At 36.3% G+C, this 25,429-nt stretch overlaps 1 protein-coding gene across 1 annotated transcript in view; it reads right to left on the bottom strand.

Annotated features, from left to right (window-relative positions):
• Positions 1-4,304: 4,304 nt before the first annotated feature.
• The window catches only part of FAM133A (family with sequence similarity 133 member A), a 48,523-nt gene continuing 27,398 nt past the window's right edge, over positions 4,305-25,429 (bottom strand). Inside the window, exon 3 of the mRNA XM_054512629.2 lies at positions 4,305-7,198. Within this exon, the coding sequence (XP_054368604.1) occupies positions 6,364-7,098 (735 nt within the window). The 5' untranslated portion in view covers positions 7,099-7,198 and the 3' untranslated portion in view covers positions 4,305-6,363. The remainder of the gene's footprint in view (positions 7,199-25,429) is intronic.

Genomic DNA, 25,429 nt, shown 5'->3' with positions numbered 1-25,429 from the left:
TCAGTCTGTTTCTGTGCAGTAAGAAAGTCAGCTCTGTCTTCTGCTCTTGAAAGTAGTAACTTTATGAAGAAGTCCTTGGATGTCCTTCAAGTCAGTGTCCCCATTCATCAGAACATAGCATTTGAAGAGAGTATCCTATGTGTGTTGCTTATGCCCTGCTTTTGTGTCTGAGTTACTTTTCCTTTCAGTGCAGTAGTCTGCACAGCCTCTCTGCCCGTTGTGGACTGTACTTGCTCTCTATGGTGTTAATGGAACTCAGATAGGCCACCTCTGAGGAGGCATGTCTGCCGGAGAACTAGGGAATGGAGTTGAGGTGTTAGCAAAATTTGCTTGGAGCCACTAGCCCTATGCCTAATCTCCCAAAGTGTGGTGGCTGGGGCCTGGGCACATTTTGTGGTGATTCTGGGTGTAGCTGAACCTGGTGCAAGATGGTGGCTAGGGGTGCATGGCAGGATGCAACACAGAGGCTTGGTACTGCAAGGTGGCAGCTGTGTACCTGGTGCCTGTGTAGGATGCACACATTGCTTTAACAAAATTTGACCTGAACACAGGTCCAAGTCTAGCAGGCTTGGAGTGGGAGAGTCCTCAGGAGGAGTTGTGGTTGTGGGGCACTGGTAACAGGTTAGGTAGGAAGTGTCTGTGTAGCCTCTCCTCCCACAGATGGCTCTGTGTTTATGCTGGGGTTGGGGGAGAAAAATGGCACATGCCAGCTCCCTTGTTTTTTGGAGAATTCCCCCAACATGCTCTGAAATCACTGTGAACATATCTGTCTCCTGTTGTCCCCAGTATTGTGTAAACTACTGTTTTTATGTTGCCTCTCCATGCAGTCTGCTGTCTCTTTAAGGGTGGCAGCCCAGCTATCACTCACCCTTCTGGCTAGCCCAGTGCTGAGTCAGCTGACTTTTAAAGCTCCAGGCTCCAAGTCCCACTGGTAATAAAAACTCACAGAATTTAGCCCCTCTGGTTTTCAAAGCTAAATGTTATGGGGATTAGTCTTCCCCATGTGCCTTCCTTGGTGCAAGAGTTCATTTCTCTGCACCCTCTGGGTACATAGCTCCTTCTCTTTGCGCAGTCTCCCTCTGCCCTTCTGACTATTCTAAACTTTCATATTCATCTTCTTCTCTATATTTAGTTGTGGAGTTTATTCTGCCCCTGTTTGGATTGATCTTGGATTTATTTACTTGGAGGTGGATGATATCTAGTTGTAAATGTGGGAGAGGGTGAGCTCAAAATCCTCCTACTCTGCCATCTTCCCCAGCTCCTCTTGGCATGAGTTCTAGTTTTTATACTTTCTTTAAAATTTTCTTGTAGAGTGGAGAGATTGGTAAAATGGGAACATTAAACACACCCAAATGTCTTGATTAAATGTATATAAATGAAGTAATTAGTGAATTCATGCATAAACAAAAGTTTATTTTTGAATTGCTTCATCCAGAGATTCTTGCCTTAATTGACTAATTTTTTGACATGTTCCAGATCTGCCAATCCAATTTTGTTCTTAGAAATTAACAGGCAGGGAGGTAAATTGAACTTTGGTCACTTGAGGGTTTTTGTTTTTTGGGCCCATAATTTAAAGCTAATATTCTGGAATGGTAGTTCTTGCATACCCTACTCTGAGAAACCAGTGCAGGATATAACAATGAGATTTTTATAGGGAAAATGAACTTTGAGGTAGTTCGCTCTTTTTTGAAACCTCTAGTGTATTAACTTAAAATCAATTTGAGAAACTGTTGAAATCTGAAATATCATTTTAGTCTGATTCTTTTTCTTGACACCTGTTTTTGGCCTTTTATCTGAGTTGCAAATGATGTGGGCAGCTTCTTAGGTCAGTTGCAAATTTTTTTTGGTGAGTTTCTCATTATTGTCTTTAGGTTCAAAAGTTTAAGCCACTTTGAAGCCCCTGGGTGGAACAGTCGGTTAAGCAGCCAACACTTGATTTTGGCTCAGGTCATGATCTCAGGGTCGTGGGATCAAGCCCTACGTCGGGGTCTGTGCTCTGCTTGTCCCTTTCCCTCTGCTCCTCCCCCGACTTGTGATCTTTCTCTCTCTCTCTGTCTCAAATTAATAAATAAAATATTTTTTAAAAAGTTTGAGCCACTTCGAACTTGGGGATATGTTTACCAATGTATACTCTTTCATCAGCACTTTCCAAGAAGAAGGAAATACTTAAATATTCTCTGATAATCATGACAGTGTGACTGATTTACATGTGGAATTAATTTATGATTCAGTTTGGTGTAATGAGTAATAAGCCTGAAGATTATTGACAATGCAAATGATCATTTTTATTGTTACCTTGTTTCTGGCTATTACTACAATATACAATAACGTTTTCTTATTATAAATTATGGATGATCATATTCTAATATAGATTGAATAATTCAATATGTCAATTCAAAATTCCTGTCTTCCTTACTCATTTCTGAACTTTTGGTTCATGTAACTATACCTCAATGCATTATTTGGTCTTTATTTATAGGAACTAAAGGCCAAATCTGAGACTTGTTCCTGTGTTTAATTCAGGCTGATAATAGTGTGAATTCCATTTGTTCCTAAGAGTAGCAAGGGCATATTATACAAATCATATTCACAATAAAGTAAGACTTAACTTCTCTTTTAATAATTAATATTTTATTTCAATTATTCATGGTAAATTTAATTCATATTCAATCATGGAATTGAGTAAGACTGCATTGTGAGGTTAAGAAAATTATGTAGGGAATTATATATTTTACATTCACACAGATGGGCTTTGCTTAAACAATGAAATATTCTATGTTTTCTAAAAGGTTTATTTTTTTCTCTTTAATATTTCTGGATTGAGACAATATGAGGTTGAATAATCTTGACAGAACTGTATCTTTTCCCTCCATTTGTGTGTAGTTTCCCTAAGAGGGCAGTGTAATACTCCATAGTGGAAAGAGCTCGGACTTTTGAGTACAACAGGTATAAATTTGAAGCATATCTTTTTTCTTTAATCCATGCATTTATTTATTCAATGAGTATTATTTGTCCTATGTATTCCAAAGATAGTGAAGAGGAGTAGAAACATATCTTGCTTTCTTGGGATTTATAATTTATTGAGGTAGAAAGCAAAGACAAGCAATTAAAATATTAAGGGTTTTAGACTATGTCCTTCAAGACACTGAGGTGCTACTATGCATGCCAGATTATTTAGCAGGTGGGGGTTCTCAGAATGAGAGAGACGACAGTAAGTTTGGGTGCAGAACTGAGGTAAAGTGTCAAGAAAGACCTCAGACAGTCCCTCTGAGTATTCTAGAGCTGAGATAACCTTGAAAGTTGTACTGTCTTGAGACAAGGACCTTGGTTCTCTATAACCCTTCATTTACTAGTCACTGGATGTGACCTACATCTGAGAAGGGAGTGTGACCTTAAGGTAAGGGCTCTTTCTCAGTTGGAGGGTAATTTTTATATATATATATATATATATATATATATATATATATATATATATATACACATATATATATGGAATATAATGGAATAATTATATATAATATGTATACACACACACACACACCACATCTTCTTTACCCATTCATCAATTGATGGACACTTGGGCTATTTCCATAATTTAGTTACTACAGATAATGCTGCTATAAACATTTGAGTGCATATGTTCCTTTGAATTAGTATTTTTGTATCCTTTGGGTAAATATGTAGTAGAGCGATTGCTGGATCATTGGGTAGTTCTATTTTTAACTTTTTATGAATCATATAAGCAAGCCACTAATAACAACTTCAATGCTTTTCACATAAGGGATAAATTATTTTGTTTTCAATCTGGAGGCTACGTATTACATGTTCACCTAAATCTATTTAATCTATTGTCCTCTACATATTTCCATATCACTTTACCATACCATCTATACTTATATCTAAAAAAAATCATTCCTCTTCCTTATCAAGTTCCCAAGAGTGCTTTTAAAAGTTCCTTCCTGAACCCTTTACTGGAATATTATTTTGGCTATAATCAGAGAAATAATGAAATAGTTTTACTTTCCAGACAGTCAGCACTGCTGGTAAGCATACAATGTTATTCTAGACCACCCTCCTCCTCAGTCATTACATAAAAACCAATGCAAACAAAATAACATTTCCTTCTACTATGGCATAAACGATCACCTCTGAAACAATCTAAAGAAAGATGTGATAGAAGATACATAAATTATTTGATGTAAATAACAAAATAGACATTCTAGAATGCTATTAAATTAGGTTAGGTGATGCTGTGGTAATAAAAAAGACCCAAAATCTCAGTGGCTTAACATATAACAGTTTATTTCTTACTCCCAAAAGGTTCCCTGCAAGTCCATCAGCTCTTCAGGGCAGGTCCCTTATAAACAGTAACTTAGAGATACAGGCTGCCTCTATCTTGTAGGTACACCATTTGGAGTACATTGAGAGAGCTGGAAGGTCATACAGGACATTTTTCTGCTCCAGTATTGAAATGACACCTCATTTCTGTTTACAATTTTTGCAATCCCTCTGCTAGAAGTAGTCAAATGGCATTACCTATCTACAAGGGGCTAGGAAGTGAATGGGAGCACACAGATATTTGGTAAGCTGTTAATGTTTTTGCCATATTCTACAAATAATATAAGCTTTTCTCATATTTTAATGAAAAACAATTTTGGAAAACTCTATGTGGTTATAAAATACCCCTTAAATATATATTTTATCAGCATATATAGTTTTTTGTTTTGGGTTTTTTTTTTGTCTGTTTGTTTTTTAGCAAACAACTAAAGTTATGAAGCTTTAAGGTGATCTAACATGACATCACATTTATAATGTTCCAAGAGCCTTTCTGAGAGATTCTGGTATTTCAACTGCAAAAATTTGGGGAGTCAATATTTATTTGCTTGATGTTTTCTATCTTTATAATAACTTTACCTGTGATTCAAGGGAACTGATATGAAATCAGTTATTAAAAAATGGCTATTGATTCTCTCATCATGCCAAAATACTTTGTAAATATGACATTACAATTAGCACATCCTCTGTAACAGGTGGTTCTTTTTTGAGACATCAATTGATGATTCGTATTACTCTGATATATCAATACGTAAAATAAAAATAATTCTCAACTCATTCCAGCATTAATGGTAAACAAACACAAGTCACCAAATCTTAGTAAAATATGACACAGAAAGATCAATGATGTCATTATGTCCTAAACTGAATTCCTATTTTAATTCAATACTAATGCTTAACACACTGAACTTTTAAACAGCATACTTACTAAGATTTTGGCAGTAGTTTTATGTAACAAGACACATAGCGTACTAGAGGTCTGGCACTTAACTTGCTTAGAGTAAACAAGCTTCAATATGAAGGCATTAAATATTTTTTTAAAAACCTTCTTTTTACATGCTAAATATTTTGTCAAGTGTGCAATTAAACCTAGTAACGAAATATAGTAAGATTAAGAAATTACAAACTTGTATCCTAAGCATAAATCATATAAAAAGGATTACTGCTTGTATAGAACATCCCTGGATAATCAAAAATTAATAGTATAAAACATGCAAAATATTTCAGAATCTTTATTAATCAAAAAATACCAGGGTTTATTTAAAATGATTCCCCTCCAAAGGGTATCAAAGTTAATTCAAATAATGTAACACTCTAATGCTAAACATTATTCAGTACTGCTAAAGTGGAGGTAAATTTCACAGAACTGGGGGCTTATACTTTCTGTCTTCTTGTTCACTTGAAGCAGTATACAACATCCCAGAATTTCACTAAATAAGAAAAGAATGGCCGCTGCACTGGCAAAAATAGGATGTGTAAAGATCAAAGGCACACTATTCAGCTAGCCAAAGTGATAGCAAACTCTTTTTTCCCCCACAAGCCCTTTCCCCATGTAAACTAAAGTTTATTAAGAAGTTAAATAATTTTCAAAAGTAAGGATTCTGAGACATCATTAAGTCCATGCTTCAAAAACGTCAACTATAGTTGTCTAGATATTTCTGATTATATTTTAAAGATATATCCAAATTAGATACTTTTAAATTAGATACATTTGGGGGGTCAAAATTATTATCTAAAACATTTTAATTCAAAATCCAAATGTTTTAACCACTAGTATGAACAACAGGGTTTTAGCTCTCAGAAGAATTAACCCTGGAAGGGAAAACATACAACAAAATTATATATTTATGCTGCAGGCAATGATTATGGCCCTTTCTGGCACAGTGGCATATGACTGGCACTCAGTCCAGGAATATTCTACAAACACAAGGAAATTCATGCATTTTGGTAAATATGCCCTAACATTCACAGTTGAAATTTCCTTAAATCCTTGGTTTTTTAAATAGGAAAATCTTAATTTTTTTCTTGTTATCCTGACTTGTGACTTGAACCTGACTTCTTTTTCTTCTTCTTACTATGTTTCTTGTGCTGTTTCTTCTTCTTCTTCTTTGCTTTTTCTCGCTCTTCATGTCTTCTCTTCTTTTTTGCTTGCACTTCCTCTTCATAATTTGATTCTGATGAGTACTCTGATGATGAGGGTTTATCTTCAGGATAAGTCTTCTTTCTTTTTTTGCTGAGACTTCTAATATACTTTTCTTTCTCTGTTTCATCTGTCGACTTCTTTTTCTTTTTCACAGATTCCTTGCTCTCTGATTCAGATTCATATGTAGAGCTTTCTGATGATTTGTATGAATGGTTCTTCTTTTTCTTTCTCTTTTTTCCTTGTTTCTTTTCCTCATCCTCAGAATCTGAACTGCTTGAAGAATCAGAGCTTGATGAAGAAGAAGATGAAGACTGACAAGATTTCTTCTTTTTCTTTTTCTTTTTTTCTTTTTTTTTAGAAGAGCTCTCATTTCCACTCAATAATTTCTCTCTACTTTTTTCTAATTCTTTTTTCCAATTCTCATTCATTTTTTCTTCAAATTCAGCTAATGCCTTGGAGCCTTTCTTTTTATTTTCTAATTGTTTCTTCACTTCTTCCCAGGTGGGCCTTGGTCGATTCAGATAATCTTGTATTGTTGGGCCTGTAGATTGAGTTGAGCCCCTCCATCTGGCCATTGCTATAGGATTCATATAGGCCACTCGATTATCCCGCTTCCCCATGGTGCCTGATGGTTCCAAGAGCAGACTCTCAATGCTAAGAAGAATAAAGATAAACCCTCCTTTGGTTCTTCACCTGCTGGTATATCAAGCAGGCTCCATTCTGTTAGAGAAGCAAAAGGAATGGTTACAAAATGCCTTTAATATAAGACAAAATAAACACATGAGCTTAATTGTTCACTATCTATCATATAGTACAGTAGAAATTTTCAAAATCTTAGACCTTGGGAATAAAGAATATACACATTTAAGACTTTTGCATACTCAAGATATTGTGGTATGGATCTAAAATAAAGTATTTTATATAACTTATGTACAATTCTGACTTACCTGATTTTTTAAATAAATATTTCCTTTTATATTATATGATACTGTTTTCCTTTTTTTCATTTGGACTTATTTAGTATAAAAAGAGAAATTTCTATAGCTAAATTCTATATGAGGCAGATCTCCTCCAACTTAAGAGAGGGCAGCACAATCCACTCCACTCGGACAGAAACCTAGGAGGCATACCTGAAAAATCCTCTCCCTCAAGTCTCACATCTAATCCATTACTATATTCTGCTGTTTAAGCCTTGACAATAGGTCTCATATCCATTCACTTTTTCCAGATATATTGTCACCAATTTAGTACAGGCACTATCACCTCTCACTTGGACTATTAATCTCTAGTATCAATTAAGTGTTATCTGCCCGGGACTGCTTAGTGATTTGTAACAGATTATCTCATTCAATCTCTAGACTAATTCTATGAGGATGATTCTATTATTATCCCTATTTCACAGATGAATAAACTGAGTCTTAGAGAATTTGAGTAACTTGCATAAAGTAACAGCTAATAAATGTCCAAACTAGGATTTAAACCAAGGCAACCTGACTCCAAACCCTGAACACCTGACATAACACTATATTGCCTCTTTACATCAACTTCTTAATTGATATCCTTATTTCTACCCTTACTCTCTTCCATTCCAGCCCCACACTACAACCAGCAGGTCTTAAAATACTACAGTGGCTTTATATTTTAATGAGAATCAAATCCAGACTCCTATAAAGGTCCTATATGATCTGCCCTGCTTCTCTTACTTTTTTTTTTCTTTTTTTTAAGATTTTATTATTTATTTGACAGAGAGAGAGCACAAGTAGGCAGAGCAGAAGCTAGAGCAGTAGGCAGAGGAAGAGGGAGAAGCAGACACCCCGCTGAGCAGAGAGCCTGATGGTGGGTCTCAATCCCAGGACCCTGGGATCATGACCTGAGCCGAAGGCAGACACTTAACTGACTGAGACACCTAGGCACCCCTCTCTCTCACTTTCATCACCCCTTTTCTCAATTCTATCTTTTCTTATCTTCTCTTGGTTTCTGGGACATGATAAGCTCCAAGCTTAGCCATCATGACCCATGCTACTACATTCTTCAGGTCTCAGGTTATTTATTTGTATGTATGTATGTATTCATTTTATTTTATTTATTTTTAGAGAGGGGGGAGGGCCAGAGGGAGAGAGAGAATCTTAAGCAGGCTCCAAGCCCAGAGCAGAGTCCAATGCGGGGCTTGATCTCATGACTCTGAGATCACAACCTGAGCTGAAATCAAGAGTTGGATGCTTTCCAGAGTGGCAGCACCAGCCTGCATGACCCAACAATTGCACTACTGGGTATTTACCCCAAAGATACAGATGTAGAGAAAAGAAGGGGCACATGCACCCCAATGTTTATAGCAGCAATGTCCACAATAGCCAAACTGTGGGAGGAGCTGAGATGTCCTTCAACAGATGAATGGATAAAGAAGATGTGGTTCATATATACAATGGAATATTACTCAGCCATCAGAAAGGATGAATACCTACCATTTACATTGACATGGATGGATCTGGATGGTATTATGCTAAGTGAAATAAGTCAAGCAGAGAAAGATAATTATCATATGGTTTCACTCATACGTGGAACATAAGGAATAGCACAGAGGACCACAGTAGAAGGGAAGGAAAACTGAATGGGAAGAAATCAGAGAGGGAGACAAACCCTGAGAGACTCTGGACTCCAGGAAACAAACTGAAGGTTGTTAGAGGGGAGGTGGTTGAGGGGATGGGGCAACTGGGTGATGTGCATTGAGGAGGGCACGGGATGTGATGAGTATTGGGTGGTATACGCAACTGATGAATTGTTGAACACTACATCAAAAACTAATGATGTACTATATGTTGGCTAACTGAACATAATATAAATAAATAAATAAATAAATAAATAAATAGGGAGAATGCTTTAAAAAAAAAGTTGGATGCTTAACCAACTGAGCCACCCAGGTGCCCAGGGCTCAGTTTAAATGTCAATTCCTCCGTAAGGAAATTATTAGGTTGAACTACATAAAACTGCCAATTAAATGGGACAGAAACAAATACCAGCAACTTCATATGCATCAACTTTATATTAAAGCATGCTGCCTTTGCATCTGCCCCTCATACAAATTATTTTGTATCACAGATCTTTGCATCTTTTATGCACAACATTTAGCAAACTGGTGATTATTTTATTTGTCTGGTTATTTGGATGTGTGTGTGTGTGTGTGTGTGTGTATGTGTCCACCACTAAATATAAGGCCAAGAAGAGTAAAGGGTATGTTTAATCTTTCTTATTCACCATGGTGTTTCTAGTATCTAACATGCCATGTGGCTCACATTAAGTACTCAATAAATATTGGTTCAGTAATAAACAAATGAATGGATAGATGGGTGTATGGCTCCGGGAGAAAGGGGTATTTAGAGAAACTTCCTAGAATTGGTGATGTCTGTACAGGATTTTAAAGAATAAAAGTTTATCCTGGAAATTAAGACATGAAGGACATTCCAGGCAGAGAAAACAAAATGTGAAAAAAAACCCACAAAAACAGGGGCGCCTGGGTGGCTCAGTTGGTTAAGCGACTGCCTTTAGCTCAGGTCATGATCCTGGAGTCCCGGGATCGAGTCCCACATCGGGCTCCCTGCTCGGCAGGGAGTCTGCTTCTCCCTCTGACCCTCCCCCTCTCATGCTCTCTCTCTCTCTCTCTCAAATAAAAAAAAAAAAAACAAAACACAAAAACACAGGGATATGAAAGAGCACCATGTGTTTAGTGTTGATGCAGCCTAAATTTCAAGAAAGCAGTGGCTAGAAGTGAGGACTCATAGACAGGAAATAGCCTGATCACAGAACCCCTCTAAAATATATAGTTGTTAGGAAGCCAACAAAGTCCTTTAAAGAGAAGCAAAAGATGATCAGATATATCATAGATTTTCCTGTCAATCTCCATCCTGACTCTGACCCTGTAAATCAACCAAACATACCTACTCATCATAAGCTCAATGTCACAGATGTTACAGCGACCCTTGGTGATAGTTTACCGCATTTAAAGTGAAGTTAATTGGGAGATAATGACTATTTTAAACAGGAGAATGATATGACCATGTTTGAGTGTTTACAAAACAATTTTTTATAGCATGGAAGTTGGATTGGATGCAAGTAAGAATGAAGGCAATGAGATCACTTAAGTATTCATTCAGACAAGAAATGAAAGGGTCTAAAATAAAATCAGCAGCATTTTGAATAGAGAGAGGAAGATACCTGAGAAATGTTGAGATGATTACACTAAAATTAATGACTAATTGTATACAAAGGGTGAGAGTGAGAAAGGACAAGATTCTGGCTTGTGAGCATAGATATAAGGCAATGCCAATGACTGGGTAATATAGGAAATGGCAGACTTTAAGGAAAGGTCTACATTCAATATTGGATTCATAAAGTTTGAGGTGCCTATGAGACATCTGAATGGAGCTGCATGTAGAAAATCAGATGTATGGGTGTTGGCATGCTGGAATGTGACCTGAATTAGAGATGTAGGATTGGCAGTCACTGAGTGAAGGCTAAATACATGAGAGAAAAATTAAATTACCTTGGGGAGATTTCAGATGAAGAAAGACTTGAGCATTGGATCCAATTTAACAAGATGCAAGAGGTTGCCAGAGAGAGTAAAGCCTATAAATAAGACTTCAGAAAATTAGCTAGAATGTTAAGAGCTAGATTGCTATCAGAAAAAAAAGTAAGAGTTACAGAAACACAGGGAAGGAGAATAAAGTTTCAAGGTGAGGACAACAATCCTCAAAGATGTGTGTTCATGAATTTAATTTGAGCAATTTTTAAATATCAAACATTTTGGAAAAAAACTAAATGTCCATCAATAACAAACAGGTTTGGGGTTCCTGGGTGGCTCAGTCATTTAAGTGTCTGACTCTTGATTTTGGCTCAGGTCATAATCTCAGGGTCAAGGGATTGAGCCCTACGTCAGGCTGTGCTAAATGTGTAGTTTGCTTGAGGTTCTCTCTCCCTCTTCCTCTGCCCCTCTCTCTGCTCACACACACTCTCTAAATACATAAATACATATATACATACATACATAAATAAATAAATAAATAAATAAATAAAATCATTAAAAATTTAAAAAATATAAAACAGCTTATGTGAATTATAGTGTATATATACAATGGAATACAATATCCACAACATATTGTTGAGTGAACAGTTCGTCAAATGTAAATATCAGTTATCTCTGCATATTGGGGAGGCATAATTTCCTTTTGTATGTTTTTCTATAATGTTTACATTTTCTACAATGAGCAGGTGTCATCTTTACCTTTAAAAATCCAGAGAAGAAAAGATATCATGGACAATATTAAATACAGCAGATGGATCAAGTAAGATAAAATCTGAAAATATCCATTAAATTTAGCTATGAAGAAATCATTAGTAACCTTTGCTAGTACAATTTCAATTAAACAGTGAGGGCAGAAGCCAGAAGACCACAGGTTAAAGACTTTAAAGACTAAATGGGAGTTGAGAAGGTAGAGATATAGGGTATAAAGATACATTTGAGAAAAAAAATAAAGAGATAAGATGGTAACTATCATGAAGGATGCAGAATTAAAGAAAATGATTTTTTTTTTTGTATTTGTTTTTGTCACTGAAGAAACTTGAACAGATTCACAGGGTGACAAGACGAATGGAGTTATAGGGGTACCTGGGTGGGTGAGGGTCCTGGGATCGAGCCCCTCATCTGGCTCCCTGCTCAGCGGTAAGCCTGCTTCTCCCTCTCTCACTCCCCCTGCTTGTGTTCCCTCTCTTGCTGTGTCTCTCTCTGTCAAATAAATAAATAAAATCTTAAAAAAAAAGAAGAATGGTGTATAATGAGAGAGTTTTAAGAAAATAAAAAAGGAGATAGAAAAGAGAGGGAATAACTAATGTGGCAAAACTGTAGAGAAAGCAGAGAGGACTCAAAGTCACAGGAAGGAAATGCTTCTTCTTGCAAGAACAGATGCAAAGAATAAAGAGATGGTATAGGTGCAGGGCTTTTTTTTTTTTTTTTTTTTTTTTGTGGAGGGAGAAATGAAAGGGAAAAAGATGAAGTATTTCTCACATAATGGCCTTCATTTTCACTCAGTGGTAGGTGCCAAGGTCATCTACTAAAATTAAGGCAGGTCAAGGTAAGTTTTGAGACCAATAACTAAAATTCCTGAGAGGATGCTGCAGGTAAGTGTGGGAGGCCTTCAAAACTGCAGAATGTGTGTGGTCTTTTCTCAGAAGATTAAACACACTGAGAAAAAAGAAAAAGTAACACCACCAAAGTTCTCTTGCTCAAATAATCTTTGCTTTAGAATTTAAAATTCTTTTTTTCTATTCCAGAAGAGAAACTTGATTCTCTATATCCCTATTTATTTGTATGAAGTATGTTAATTTTGTATAGAGATTAGATACAAATTTTGACAGTCCTGCTGATAATTTGAGTATTATAATAATTCAGTGTTCATTCATTGTCAAAATAATTCCCTTTTGATCTGGATAGGAGTTAAAATGGCAGAGTAGTAGGAGGACTTTATGCTTGCTTCATCCCTGGAACACAGCTAGATAAATATCAAATCATTCTGAAACACCAGGGAATCGATCTGAGGTAAGAGAACAAAATGCACAACTAGAGGGAGGAAAAAGGCCACACTGTGGAAGGTAGGTGGTATGGAGATGGGATTTGGGGGAGAAAAGAATTGCTGGTGCCTTAGAGGGGAGGGAGTCCTGATCAGGGAGAAAGGAGAGAGAGAAGGGGGGTGGATACAAGGCACAGCACAAGAAAAACACTTCCCCAAAACCACTGATGGGGAAAACGAGAGGGGCTGATAATCACAAGTTTTTACAAGCAGCAGAGCTCAAAGTCTGAAGTTTTAAAAGTCCATGCAATTGCCAGGGTGGAGCCTGGCAGATGTAGATGTGCTCCAGTGGAGGAGGGCAGAGGCCTAGGAATGGAGAACATGGTCTGAGGATCCCCTGGGATGCACTGGGAGAGAGAGAGTTTCTCTTCCTGGAGGTGGCACTGCCTCTCTGGGAACAAGAGAGCTGATGGGCACCACTGAGCTGCCCCATTCATTAGCATAGGAGCAGAGGCAGCTGCTGAGGGCAGCTAATCTAGACACCAGCTCTTTCCTGCACTTTATCATAAACTCCAAGGCCCTATATGTTCGTGCAACTGCCCTTTTGGGACAAATCAACAACAGCCACAGTGCAGCAAGACCCTCCCCCAGAGGATCACCACTGGTCTGTGAGACGCCAGGTCCCTAAAGTTTGGAGTTTTGAAACACAGCTAGCATGCCTCACATAAAATATAGGAGCACTGAGGCGCTCTGTGAGCAGATGGCTTGGACACAAATAAGGAGAAGACAGGGATCTGAGGGATATTTGGGACACATGAGGGGTGATTTTTTCACTCTTCTGCAAGGGCTTCCTGAACAGTGGCAGGCATGAACTCCCCTGTCTGGGGATGAGAGACATGGCTGCTATCATTTTTACCCCTGCCCATCAGCACAAAGGACTTCAGTTAGCAGCATAGTGCCCATAGTGGAGACTTGAGCCACTTACATCAAGCTCCACCTCCCTGCATTCTGCAGGTGCTTTTTCACTAGGGCAAGTGTGCCTAAGAGTCGGAGTAGCAGCAGGCCCCTCCCCCAGAAGAACAGCCCAAGACGCCGCACCCATCAAGACCATAGAGTGCTGCAAAAGTTCAGCTTTAGGGAAAATATGATCTAGCCTCTTTCAACAAGCAGACCAAAACACACCTAGTTAAAACTTGCCACATGGTGGATAAGGTTCAAACACTCCAAACTGCAGGCAAGGAGAAACTCTGCAGAGGACAGACATGACGGAGACAGTAGCCAAAACATAAGAGCAGAGTGTACACCACATACACCAGAAACACTTCCTGAAGCTTCAGGCCCTAGACAGTATATGACCCCTTCTTAATATAGCATTACTCTCAGGAGCAGTACAAATATCAGGCTTTCCTAACACACGGAAGACAGACTTACATAAAATGCCAAGATGGAGGAATTCATCCCAGAAGAAAAAACAAGAGGTTATGGCCAGAGATCTAATCAAAACAGAAATAAATAATATGTCTGAACCAGAATTTAAAACAACAATCATGAGGATACTAGCCAGGCTTGAGAAAAGCATAAAAAATACCAGGGAGTACATTACCACAGAGATAAAAGATGTAAAAATTAGTCAGGCTGAAACAAAAAAATACTATAACTGAGATGCAAAACAGACTGGATGTAATGACCACAAGGATAGAAGAAGCAGAGAAATGAATAAGTCAGATAGAAGATAAAATTATGGAAAAAATGAAGATGAAAAGAAGAGGGAAAGAAAAATATTGGATCATGAATGTAGACTTAGGGGACTCAGCAACTACATGAAACATAGTAATATTTGTATCATAGGAGTCCCAGAAAAAGAAGAAAGGGAAAAAGGGGCACAAGGTTTATTTGAGCAAATATAGCTGAAAATGTCCCTAATATGGGGAAGGAGGAGATCTCCCATCAAAATCAACAAAAGTAGGCCAACACCAAGATATATCATAATAAAATTTGTAAGATATAGAGATCAGAAAAGAATCCCAAAAGCACAAGGGAAAAGAAATCCCTACTCTACAAGAAAAGAAAAATAAATTTAGCAGCAGATGTGTGTACAGAAACTGTGTAGGCCAGAAGAGAGTGGCATGATATATTCAATGTGTTGATTGGGAAAAATATACAGCCAAGAATATTTTCTCCTGCAAGACTGTGATTCAGAAAAGAAAGAGAGAGAGTTTCCCAGACAAACAAAAACTAAAGGAGGTTGTGACATTAAACCAGCCCTGCAAGAAATATTAAAGGGAACTCTTTGAGTACAAAAGAAAGGCCAAAAGCAACAAAGACTTGAAAGGAAGAGAGAAAATCTCCAGAAACAATGACTTTACAGGTAATACAACGGCACTAAACTCATATCTATCAATTATCACTCTGAATGTAAATGGATTAAATGTTCCAAACAAATGACATAGGGCATTAGTATGGATAAAACACCAACAGCAACAAAACAAAACAAAAACAAAAAGAAAAAACAAGACCCATCCATCTTCTACCTACAAGCGATTCAGTTCAGACCAACAGCCACCTGCTGATAGGAAGTGAGGGAATAGAGACCATTTATCATGCTAATGGAGATCAACAGAAAGCTGGAGTAGCTATCTTTACATCAAAGTTGATTTTAAAACAAAGACTGTAACAAGACATGGTGAAGGGCACTATATCAAAATAAAGGTGTCTATCTGACAAGAAGATCCAATAATTGTAAATATTTATGCCCACAACTTGGGAGCACCTAAATATATAAATCATTAATGACAAACATGAAGAAACTAACCGATAACAATACAATAATAGTAGGGGACTTTTATAGAAATGGACAGATCATCTAAGCAGAAAATCAACAAAGAAACAATGGCTTTGAATAACAAACTGGACCAGAGGGACTTAATGGACATATTCAGAACATCTTATCCTAAAGAAGCAGAATATACATTCTTTTGGACTGCACATCACATGGAACATTCTATAGAATAGATCACATGCTGGGTCACAAATCAGGCCTAAACAAGTACAAAAAGATTGAGAACATACCACGCATATTTTTGGACCACAACACTATGAAACTTAAATTTAACAAGAAAAAAATTGGAAAGACCACAAATACATGGAGGTTACAGAACATCCTACTAAAGAATGAATGGGTTAACCAGGAAATTAAAGAATAAATAAAAAAATATAGGGAAGCAAACAAAAATGAAAAGACAACAGTCAAAAACCTTTGGGATGCAGCAACAGTGGTCCTCAGAGGGAAGTATATTGCAATACAGGCCTACCTCAAGTATCAAGAAAAGTCTCAAATGTACAACTTAATCTTACACATCTAAAGGAGCCAGAAAAGAAAGAACAAATTAAGCCTAAAGCAAGCAGAATAAGGGAAATAATAAAGATTAGAGTAGAAATAAATAATATAGAAACAGAACAACCCTGGTAGAACAGATCAATGAAACTAGAGCTGGTTCTTTGAAAGAATTAAAAAAATTGATAAATCACTAGCCAGACTTATCAAAAAGAAAAGAGAAAGGACACAAATAAATAAAATCATGAACAAAAGAAGAGAGATCACAACCAAAACCACAGAAAAACAAACAGTTGTAAGATAATATTATAAAAAATTATATGTCAACAAATTGGGCAATGTGGAAGAAATGGATAAATTCTTAGAAACATATAAACTACCAAAACTGAAAGACGAAGAATTACAAAATTTTAAAAGAACCATAACCCACAAAAATGTGAATCGGTAATCAAAAATCTCCCAATAAATAAAAGTCCAGGGCCAAATGGCTTTCCAGGGGAATTCTACCAAACATTTAAAGAAGAATTAACACCTATTCTTCTGAAACTGTTCCAAAAAATAGATATGGAAGGAAAACTTCCAAACTCATTCTATGAGGCCAGCATTACCTTGATCCCAAAACCAGACAAAGACCCCACTAAAAAGGAGAATTACAGGCCAATATCCCTGATGAACATGGGTGCAAAAAGCTTCAACGAGATACTAGCAAATCGAATTCAACCCTACATTAAAAAAATTATTCACCATGATCAAGTGGTATTTACTCCTGGGCTGCAGGGTTGATTCAATATTCACAAATCAATCGACATGATACACCACATTAATATAAGAAAGGATAAGAACCATGTGATACTCTCAATAGTTGCAGAGAAAACATCTGACAAAACAGAGCATCCATTTTGATAAAAGCCCTCAACAAAGTAGGGACAGAGGGAACATACCTCAACATCATAAAGGCCATAAAGAAAGACCTACAACAAATATAATCCTCAATGAGGTAAAACAGAGCTTTTCCTCTATGGTCAGGAACAACACAGGGATGTCCATTCTCACCACTGTTATTTAACACAGTACTGGAAGTCATAGTCTCAGCAATCAGACAACAAAAAGAAATAAAATGCATCCAAATCAGTAAGGGAGAAGTCGAACATTCACTATTTATAGATGACATGATACTCTATGTAGAAAATCTGAAAGATTCCTCCAAAAAATTGCTAGAACTCATATACCAATTCAGCAAAGTCACAGGATACAAAATTAATGTACAGAAATCTGTTGCATTTCTATACACCAATAATGAAGCAGCAGAAATAGAACTCAAGAAATCGATCCAATTTCCAATTGCACCAAAATCCATAAGATCACTAAGCATAAACCTAACCAAGGAGGTAAAAGATCTGTACTCTGAAAACTATAGAACACTTATGAAAGAAATTGAAAAAGACACAAAGAAATGGAAAAATATTCCATGCTCATGGATTAGAAGAACACACATTATTAAAATGACTATACTACCCAAAGCAATCTACACATTTAAGGCAATCCCTATCAAAATACCACCAGCATTTTTCATAGAGCTAAAACAAACAATCCTAAAAATTTGTATGGAACCACAACAGGCTCCAAATAGCCAAATCAATTTTAAAAAAGAAAAGCAAAGCTGGAGGCATCATGAATCCGGATTTCAAGCTATATTACAAAGCTACAGTCATCATGATAGTATGGTACTGGCATAAAAACAGACACATAGATCAATGGAACAGAATAGAGAACCCAGAAATGGATCCACAACTATATGGTAAACTAATCTTCGACAAAGCAGGAAAGAATATCCAATGGGAAAAAGTCTCTTCAACAAAGGTGTTGGGAAAACTAGACAGCAACATGAAAAAGAATGAAACTGAACCACTTTCTTACACCATACACAAAAATAAATTCAAAATGGATTTAAGACCTAAATATGAGGCAGGAAATCATCAAAATCCTAGAGGAGAATGCAGGCAGCAACATTTTTGACATCAGCCATAGCAACTTCTTACTAGTTACATCTCCAGAGACAAGGGAAACAAAAGCAAAAATGAACTACTTAGACTTCATCAAGATAAAAAGCTTCTGCACAGCAAAGATAACAAACAACAAAACTAAAAGGCAACCTTCAGAACGTGAGAAGAGATTTGCAAATGACATAACTGATAAAGGGTTAGTATCCAAAATCTATAAAGAACTTATCAAACCCAATACTCAAAAAACTAATAATCCAGTTAGGAAATGGGCAGAAGACATGAGTAGACATTTTTCCAAAGAAGACATCCAGATGGCTAACAGACACAAGAAAAGATGCTCAACATCACTGATCATCAGGGAAGTACAAATCAAAACTACAATGAGTTATCACTTCACACCTACCAGAATGGCTAAAATTAACAACTCAGGAAACCACAGATGTTGGCAAGGATGCAGAGAAAAGGAAATCCTCCTACCTGTTGGTGGGAATGTAAACTAGTGCAGTCACTCTGGAAAACAGTATGAAGGTTCCTCAAAAAGTTAAAAATAGAACTACCCTACAATCCAGCAATTGCACTACTAGGTATTTACCCAAAGGATACAAACATGCTGATTAGAAGGAGCACATGCATCTAGATGTTTATAGCAGCCATTATCAACGATAGCCAAATAATGGAAAGAGCCCAAAAGTCCATCAACTGAGAAATGGATAAAGGAGTTGTGAGGTGTGTGTGTGTGTGTGTGTGTGTGTACACACATACAATGGAATATTAGCCATCAAAAAATGAAATTTTGCCATTTGCAATTTTTTTTGCAATTTGTGCAATATGGTATTCCACATTAAATACCATATGATTTCACTCATATGTGGAATTTATGAAACAAACAGATAAACATAGGGAAGGGAAAAAAAAGAGGGAAGCAAACCATAAGAGACTCAACTATACAGAACAAACTGAGGTTTGGTGGAGGAAGGTGGGTGGGGGATAGGTTAAATGGGTGATGGGTATTAAGGGGTACTTGTGATGAACAGTGGATGTTAAATGTAAGGGATGAATCACTAAATTCTACACCTGAATCCAATTTCACTATATATGTTAACTATCTAGAATTTAAATAAAAACTTGAAATAAAAAAATAAAAAATAAAAATAATGAAATAAAAAATAACCATCAAGAAATTATTTTGCAACATAAACAATTCCCTTTTGATCTTCTATTATGTACCACACACTTATGTTATATGCCGTGGAGACTACGGTCTAGTAAAGTAGTAGCCATTACACAAATATTAACAAAATGAGTATGTAGTTATAACCATGATTAGAATGATGAAGGAAAAGTACAGGATGCTAGTGAAAGCTATAATGAGGGACCTAATTCAGAATGGAAGGTCGGTTCTCAGACCCTAACATAATCTGAGACCTGATGGGTAAATCAGAGCTAGCCAGATGAAGGAGTTGAACAGGATGCGAGTAGTAAAAAAGCCAAAGTTGACTGAATGTTCCAAGCAGAAGGAATAACAGATGTTAAGGTCTTGAGGTGAAAAGAAAAAGCCAAATACAATGCAAAATATTGACATTATTACACTCTTGAAAATCAGTCATCATATAATTTTCTCCTTCTTGAAAGTGATTGTATCTGTACTATTTTTCAATGAACATGTTCTGGTAAAAGTCTATGAATTTTAGTTAATTAAAGGCATATTTTAATGTTTCACAATGAAATTTTTATTGTAAATATCGCCAAAGCTAGTTGCTTTAGAGACTTACTCTATTTTAAAAATAATTTCATTGAACTTTCAGTGATATGTCTGTGGACAAATTCTCACAGACACATGCACTTTAGTTGAAAAACCTTTTCAAATTAGTTGGTAATCACTCTGAGACTTAATCTGAAGCACTTAATCTGAAACTCTTTTGCAAAGGTCTGGACATTTGGATGAGGTTCCTATAAAAATAAGCTTACTGTGGGGCACCTGGGTGGCTCAGTCAGTTAAGCGTCTGCCTCCGGTTCAGGTCATGATCCTGGGGTCCTAGGATTGAGCCCCGCATCAGGCTCCTTGCTCTGCAGGGAGCCCGCTTCTCCCTCTCCTCCCCACTTGTACTCTCTCACTGCCTCTCCTCTCTCACTCTCTAATAAATAAATAAAATCTTTAAAAAAAAGAAGCTTACTGTTCTTTGTTCACACTAGTTAAACTAAATTGAAATAACATGCTACTGAAATAAATGCCTCTTATAAAGTTACTGAAAGGATTTAAGATAGTAATGAATTTACTAAATTATAAAATAATTGTCTACACATATATGCTAACAATACCTTAAATTATCACAGTATGTTTTGCCATTCCACACAGAATGAGATAGAGAACAGCCACAGAACAATCTAATCCATAGGCCAAATAGGAGTCAGATAGAGTTAATGAAGAAATTTAATGTTGCTTCACAATTTCTTGAAAATATCTAACTCTATCAAGTGTACGTGACATGATATCCGTTCTTCTCAATAAAACTCAAGCACGAGTGCATTCTATTTTAATTGTTAACATGACTACTTTGAGAGAGGAATTACTGCCCTTAGTTTAACTGGGAACAACCTGATAGAAAACTATATACTGTGTTGAAACCATTCTCCTCGTGTGAATTCCCTCTAGCATAGTCGTGTCATGGAACAACAGTTGCTATTCTAAAGAAAAGGTGCAGAATTTGAAATAATGCTTCCTCTTTCTTTCCTTTATAGAACTGCCAAATAATAAAAGATCAGTCTCTACCATGTTAAGAATGATACCAAAAAGCTTACAGCAGCATCAAAATATTGCAGATCCAAGAGATAAAATAGAAGGGAATGTTTTTGAGAGGGTATAATTTCTTTTTTTTTAATTTTTTTATTAACATATAATGTATTATTTGTTTCAGGGGTACAGGTTTGTGATTCATCACTCTTACACAATTCACAGTGCTCACCATAGTACATACTCTCCCCAATGTCCATCACTCAGCCACCCCATCCCTCCCACCCCCCTCCACTCCAGCAAATCTCAGTTTGTTTCCTGAGATTAAGAGTCTCTTATGGTTTGTCTCCCTCTCTGGTTTCATCTTGTTTCATTTTTCCCTCCCTTCCCCTATGATCATCTGTCTTGCTTCTCAAATTCCTCATATCAGTGAGATCATATGATACTTGTCTTTCTCTGATTAACTTATTTCGCTTGGCACAATACCCTCTAGTTCCTTCCATGTTGTTGCAAATGGCAAGATTTCATTTTTTTGATGGCTGCATAATATTCCATTGTATATATACCACATCTTCTTTATCTGTTCATCTGTTGAGGGACATCTAGGCTCGTTCCATAGTTTGACTACTATTGTGGACATTGCTGCTATAAACATTGGGGTGCATGTGCCCCTTTGGATCACTACATTTGTATCTTTGGGGTAAATACCCAGTAGTGCAATTGCTGGGTTGTAGGGTAGCTCTATTTTCAACTTTTTGAGGAACCTCCATACTGTTTTCCAGAGTGGCTGCACCAGCTTGCATTCCTACCAACAGTGTAGGAGGGTTCCCCTTTCTCTGCAACCTCACCAACAGTAGAATTTCTTTTCTTTTTTTTTTTTTTAAACATTTTATTTATTTATCTGAGACAGAGAGAATGAGAGAGACAGAGAGCACATGAGAGGGGGGAGGGTCAGAGGGAGAAGCAGGCTCCCTGCGGAGCAGGGAGCCCGATGCGGGACTTGATCCCGGGACTCCAGGATCATGACCTGAGCCGAAGGCAGTTGCTTAACCAACTGAGCCACCCAGGCACCCCAGTAGAATTTCTAAGTATAAATTTTAGTTGTTTAAAGAAACGAGTATTTCATCCTCTTATTTATTGTAATATAGTAACATTTTGTATTTTGTATTCAGAAAAACAAATCATCATTATTGTTTAGCTTTTATTCTAATGAAGTAAAATGCTTTTTACTATTTTTATTAAAAAATTTCAATGTAATTTAACATACCATAATGTAATTATATATATTATGAATTCTGGATAGGAAAGGAATTTTTTATTGAAGTATAGTTGACATACAATATTATATTAGTTTCAGGTACATAACATAGTGATTTGACAATTCTATACATTATACAGTGCTCACCATGATAAGTGCAGATACTATTTGTCATTATACAAATTTATTACAATATTATTGACTATTTCCCTATGCTGTACTTTTCATCTCCATGACTAATTTATTTTACAGTTGGAAGTTTGTACCTCTTAATCCCCCTTTTGCCCATCCCCCTACACTCTCTATTCTGGCAACCATCAGTTTGTTCTCTGTATTTATGAGTCTGTTTGGTTTTTTTGCTCATTTGATTTGTTTTTTAGATTCCACATGTAAGTGAAATCATACAGTATTTGTCTTTCTCTGTCTGACTTATTTCACTTAACATAATATCCTCTAAGTCCATCTATGTTGTCACAAATGACACAATTTCATTCTTTTTTATGGCTAATATTTCATTATACATACACACACACACAGCTTTTTTATCCATTAGTCTATCAGTGGACACTTATGTTGCTTACATATGTTGTCTTTTGTAAATAATGCTACAATAAACAGGGGTGCATATATCTTTTCAAATTAGTGTTTTTGTTTTCTTCTCTGGGTGAAATACCCAACAGTGGACTTACAGGATCACATGGCTTTTTTATTTTTAATATTTTGTGGAACCTCCATACTGTTTTCCATAGTGGCTGCAGTAATTTACATTCTCACCAACAGTGCACAGTGCACAAGGGTTCCTTTTTCTCCACATCCTTGCCAACACTTGCTATTTATTATTATTTTTTTAATAGTAGCCATTCTGACTTGCAGGAAGTGATATCTTATTGTGGCTTTGATTTGCATTTCCCTGATGATTAGTGATGTTGTGCATCTTTTCATGTGTCATTTGGCCATCTGTATGTCTTCTTTGGAAAATATGTCTATTCAGGTCCTCTGCCCATTTTTAAATCAGATTATTTGTTTTTGTTTTTGTGTGTGTGAGTTGAGTTGTATAAAGTCTTTAGATATTTTGCAGATAAACCGCTCATTGGATATATCATTTGCAAATATATCCTCCCATTTTGTAGGTTGACTTCTCATTTTGATGATGGTTTTCTTCACTTCGAAAAATCCTTTTTATTTTGATATAGTCCCAATAGTTTATTTTTGCTTTTGTTTCCCTTGCCTGAGGAGACATTCAGAGAAATATTCCTAAGGCCAATGTCCAAGAGATTACTGCTCATGTTTTTCTTTAGGAGTTTTATATTTTCAGGTCTTACATTTAGGTCTTTAATCCATTTTGAGTGAAATGCTTTATTAAAACATTTTTAAATTTTAGAATATTTTTAGATTTACAGAAAAGTTGCAATTCTTGTATCCTCTGTACCCAGTTTCTGTTATTTAATATGAAACACTTGCCACAACTGATGAGCCAATACTGACATAGTCATATCAACTAAAGTCCATTATTTATTCTAATTCCCTTAGTTTTTAGCTAATGCCATTTTTTTATCCCAGGAATCCATCCAGGGTACCACATTACATTTAGTCACCAGGTCTCCCAGGCTCCTCATGATTATGGAAGTTTCTCAGAATTTCCTTGGTTTTGATGACCTTGACTGTTTTTGAGGAGTACCGATCAGACATTTATTAGAATCCTCTTCAATTTGGGCTTCTCTGATGTTTTTCTCATGGTTGGAATTAGGTTTAAATTCTTGGAAGAAAGATGGGCGCCTGGGTGGCTCAGTTGGTTAAGCGACTGCCTTCGGCTCAGGTCATGATCCTGGAGTCCCTGGATTGAGTCCCGCATCGGGCTCCCTGCTCGGCAGGGAGTCTGCTTCTCCCTTTGGACCTCCCCCCTCTCATGTGCTCTCTCTCATTCTCTCTCTCTCAAATAAATAAATAAAATCTTTAAAAAAAAAATTCTTGGAAGAAAGAACACAGGTAAGGAACCATTCTTATCACATCCTACCAAGGATAGATGTGTTGATCACCTGAGGTAGTGTTTGTCTTATTTCTCCACTGTAAGATTACCCTCCTTTTCCATACTGTACTACTTGGTTTTCCTCTCACATTTTTAGCTTCTCCTTTCCAGTTTCCTTTTCAGGTTCTTTCACATTGACCAAAAATAAATATAAAATAATATTTGTTAAAGTTTTTGCACTAAACTGGTGGTAAGGTTTAGGTTACCAAACTAAAACTTAAAGTAACAAAAAAATGTAATAAAAAGGTATGCTGACCAGAACAAAAGGTTCTTTTATTCAGGCAAAGTAATAATCCTCCTTAAAAGGTTATGATTAGCACTTTCTCACCATTATAATTATTTAATCAATTGTAAATAACTACTGTAAGTAACTACAAATTGATCCCTGTTATCACACTTTTCCTACCTACAATCGGTCATCGAATGTATTCTTCCCCATTGCTGAAATTCCTCTACCCTCAATGGAATCATTGTTCTGAAACCCAATTTCCTGAAACAAATTCTGTTCCAACATCTGGACTCCTAATTTTATATTTCTATAGTGCTGTCAAATTTACAGAGTAAATTAATAAAAGAAGTATTAGAGTAAATTTTATGAAATAATTTAATAATCTAAAACAATCTATGGAATAAATTAATTTTTTACCTTCCTTGATATCTCTAAATATTTATGACCAAAATGAACTGACTAATATAAACCTTTCTGATAGCAACAAACAGATACGACTCTAAGACTATAACTCAAAATGGGATACCAGGACCCATGGGGTTCTCCAAGATACTCCCAGGGGGTCTGCAAGGTTCTCATTTTTCCAACTATGTTATTTATATGAGGCCTTATTTTCTTCATATACTTCAACCAAAACATCATATCACAACAGATTAAATGTAGAAATATATATGAGAATTATTAAGCCAGCATTAAAGAGATTTAGAACTGTAAAATAATACATCCTGTTCACTAACTACTTTTAATTTGGAAGATATAATTACTTCTCATAAAATGTTATCAGGTTAAAATGCAATGGCCTTATTAATTGGT

This window comes from Mirounga angustirostris, unplaced genomic scaffold (genome assembly GCF_029215605.1).
Source record: "Mirounga angustirostris isolate CCGP_5_RB_7025 unplaced genomic scaffold, mMirAng1.0.hap1 SCAF_11, whole genome shotgun sequence".
Taxonomy (NCBI): Eukaryota; Metazoa; Chordata; class Mammalia; order Carnivora; family Phocidae; genus Mirounga; species Mirounga angustirostris.
This window is presented reverse-complemented; position numbering and strand designations above follow the sequence as displayed.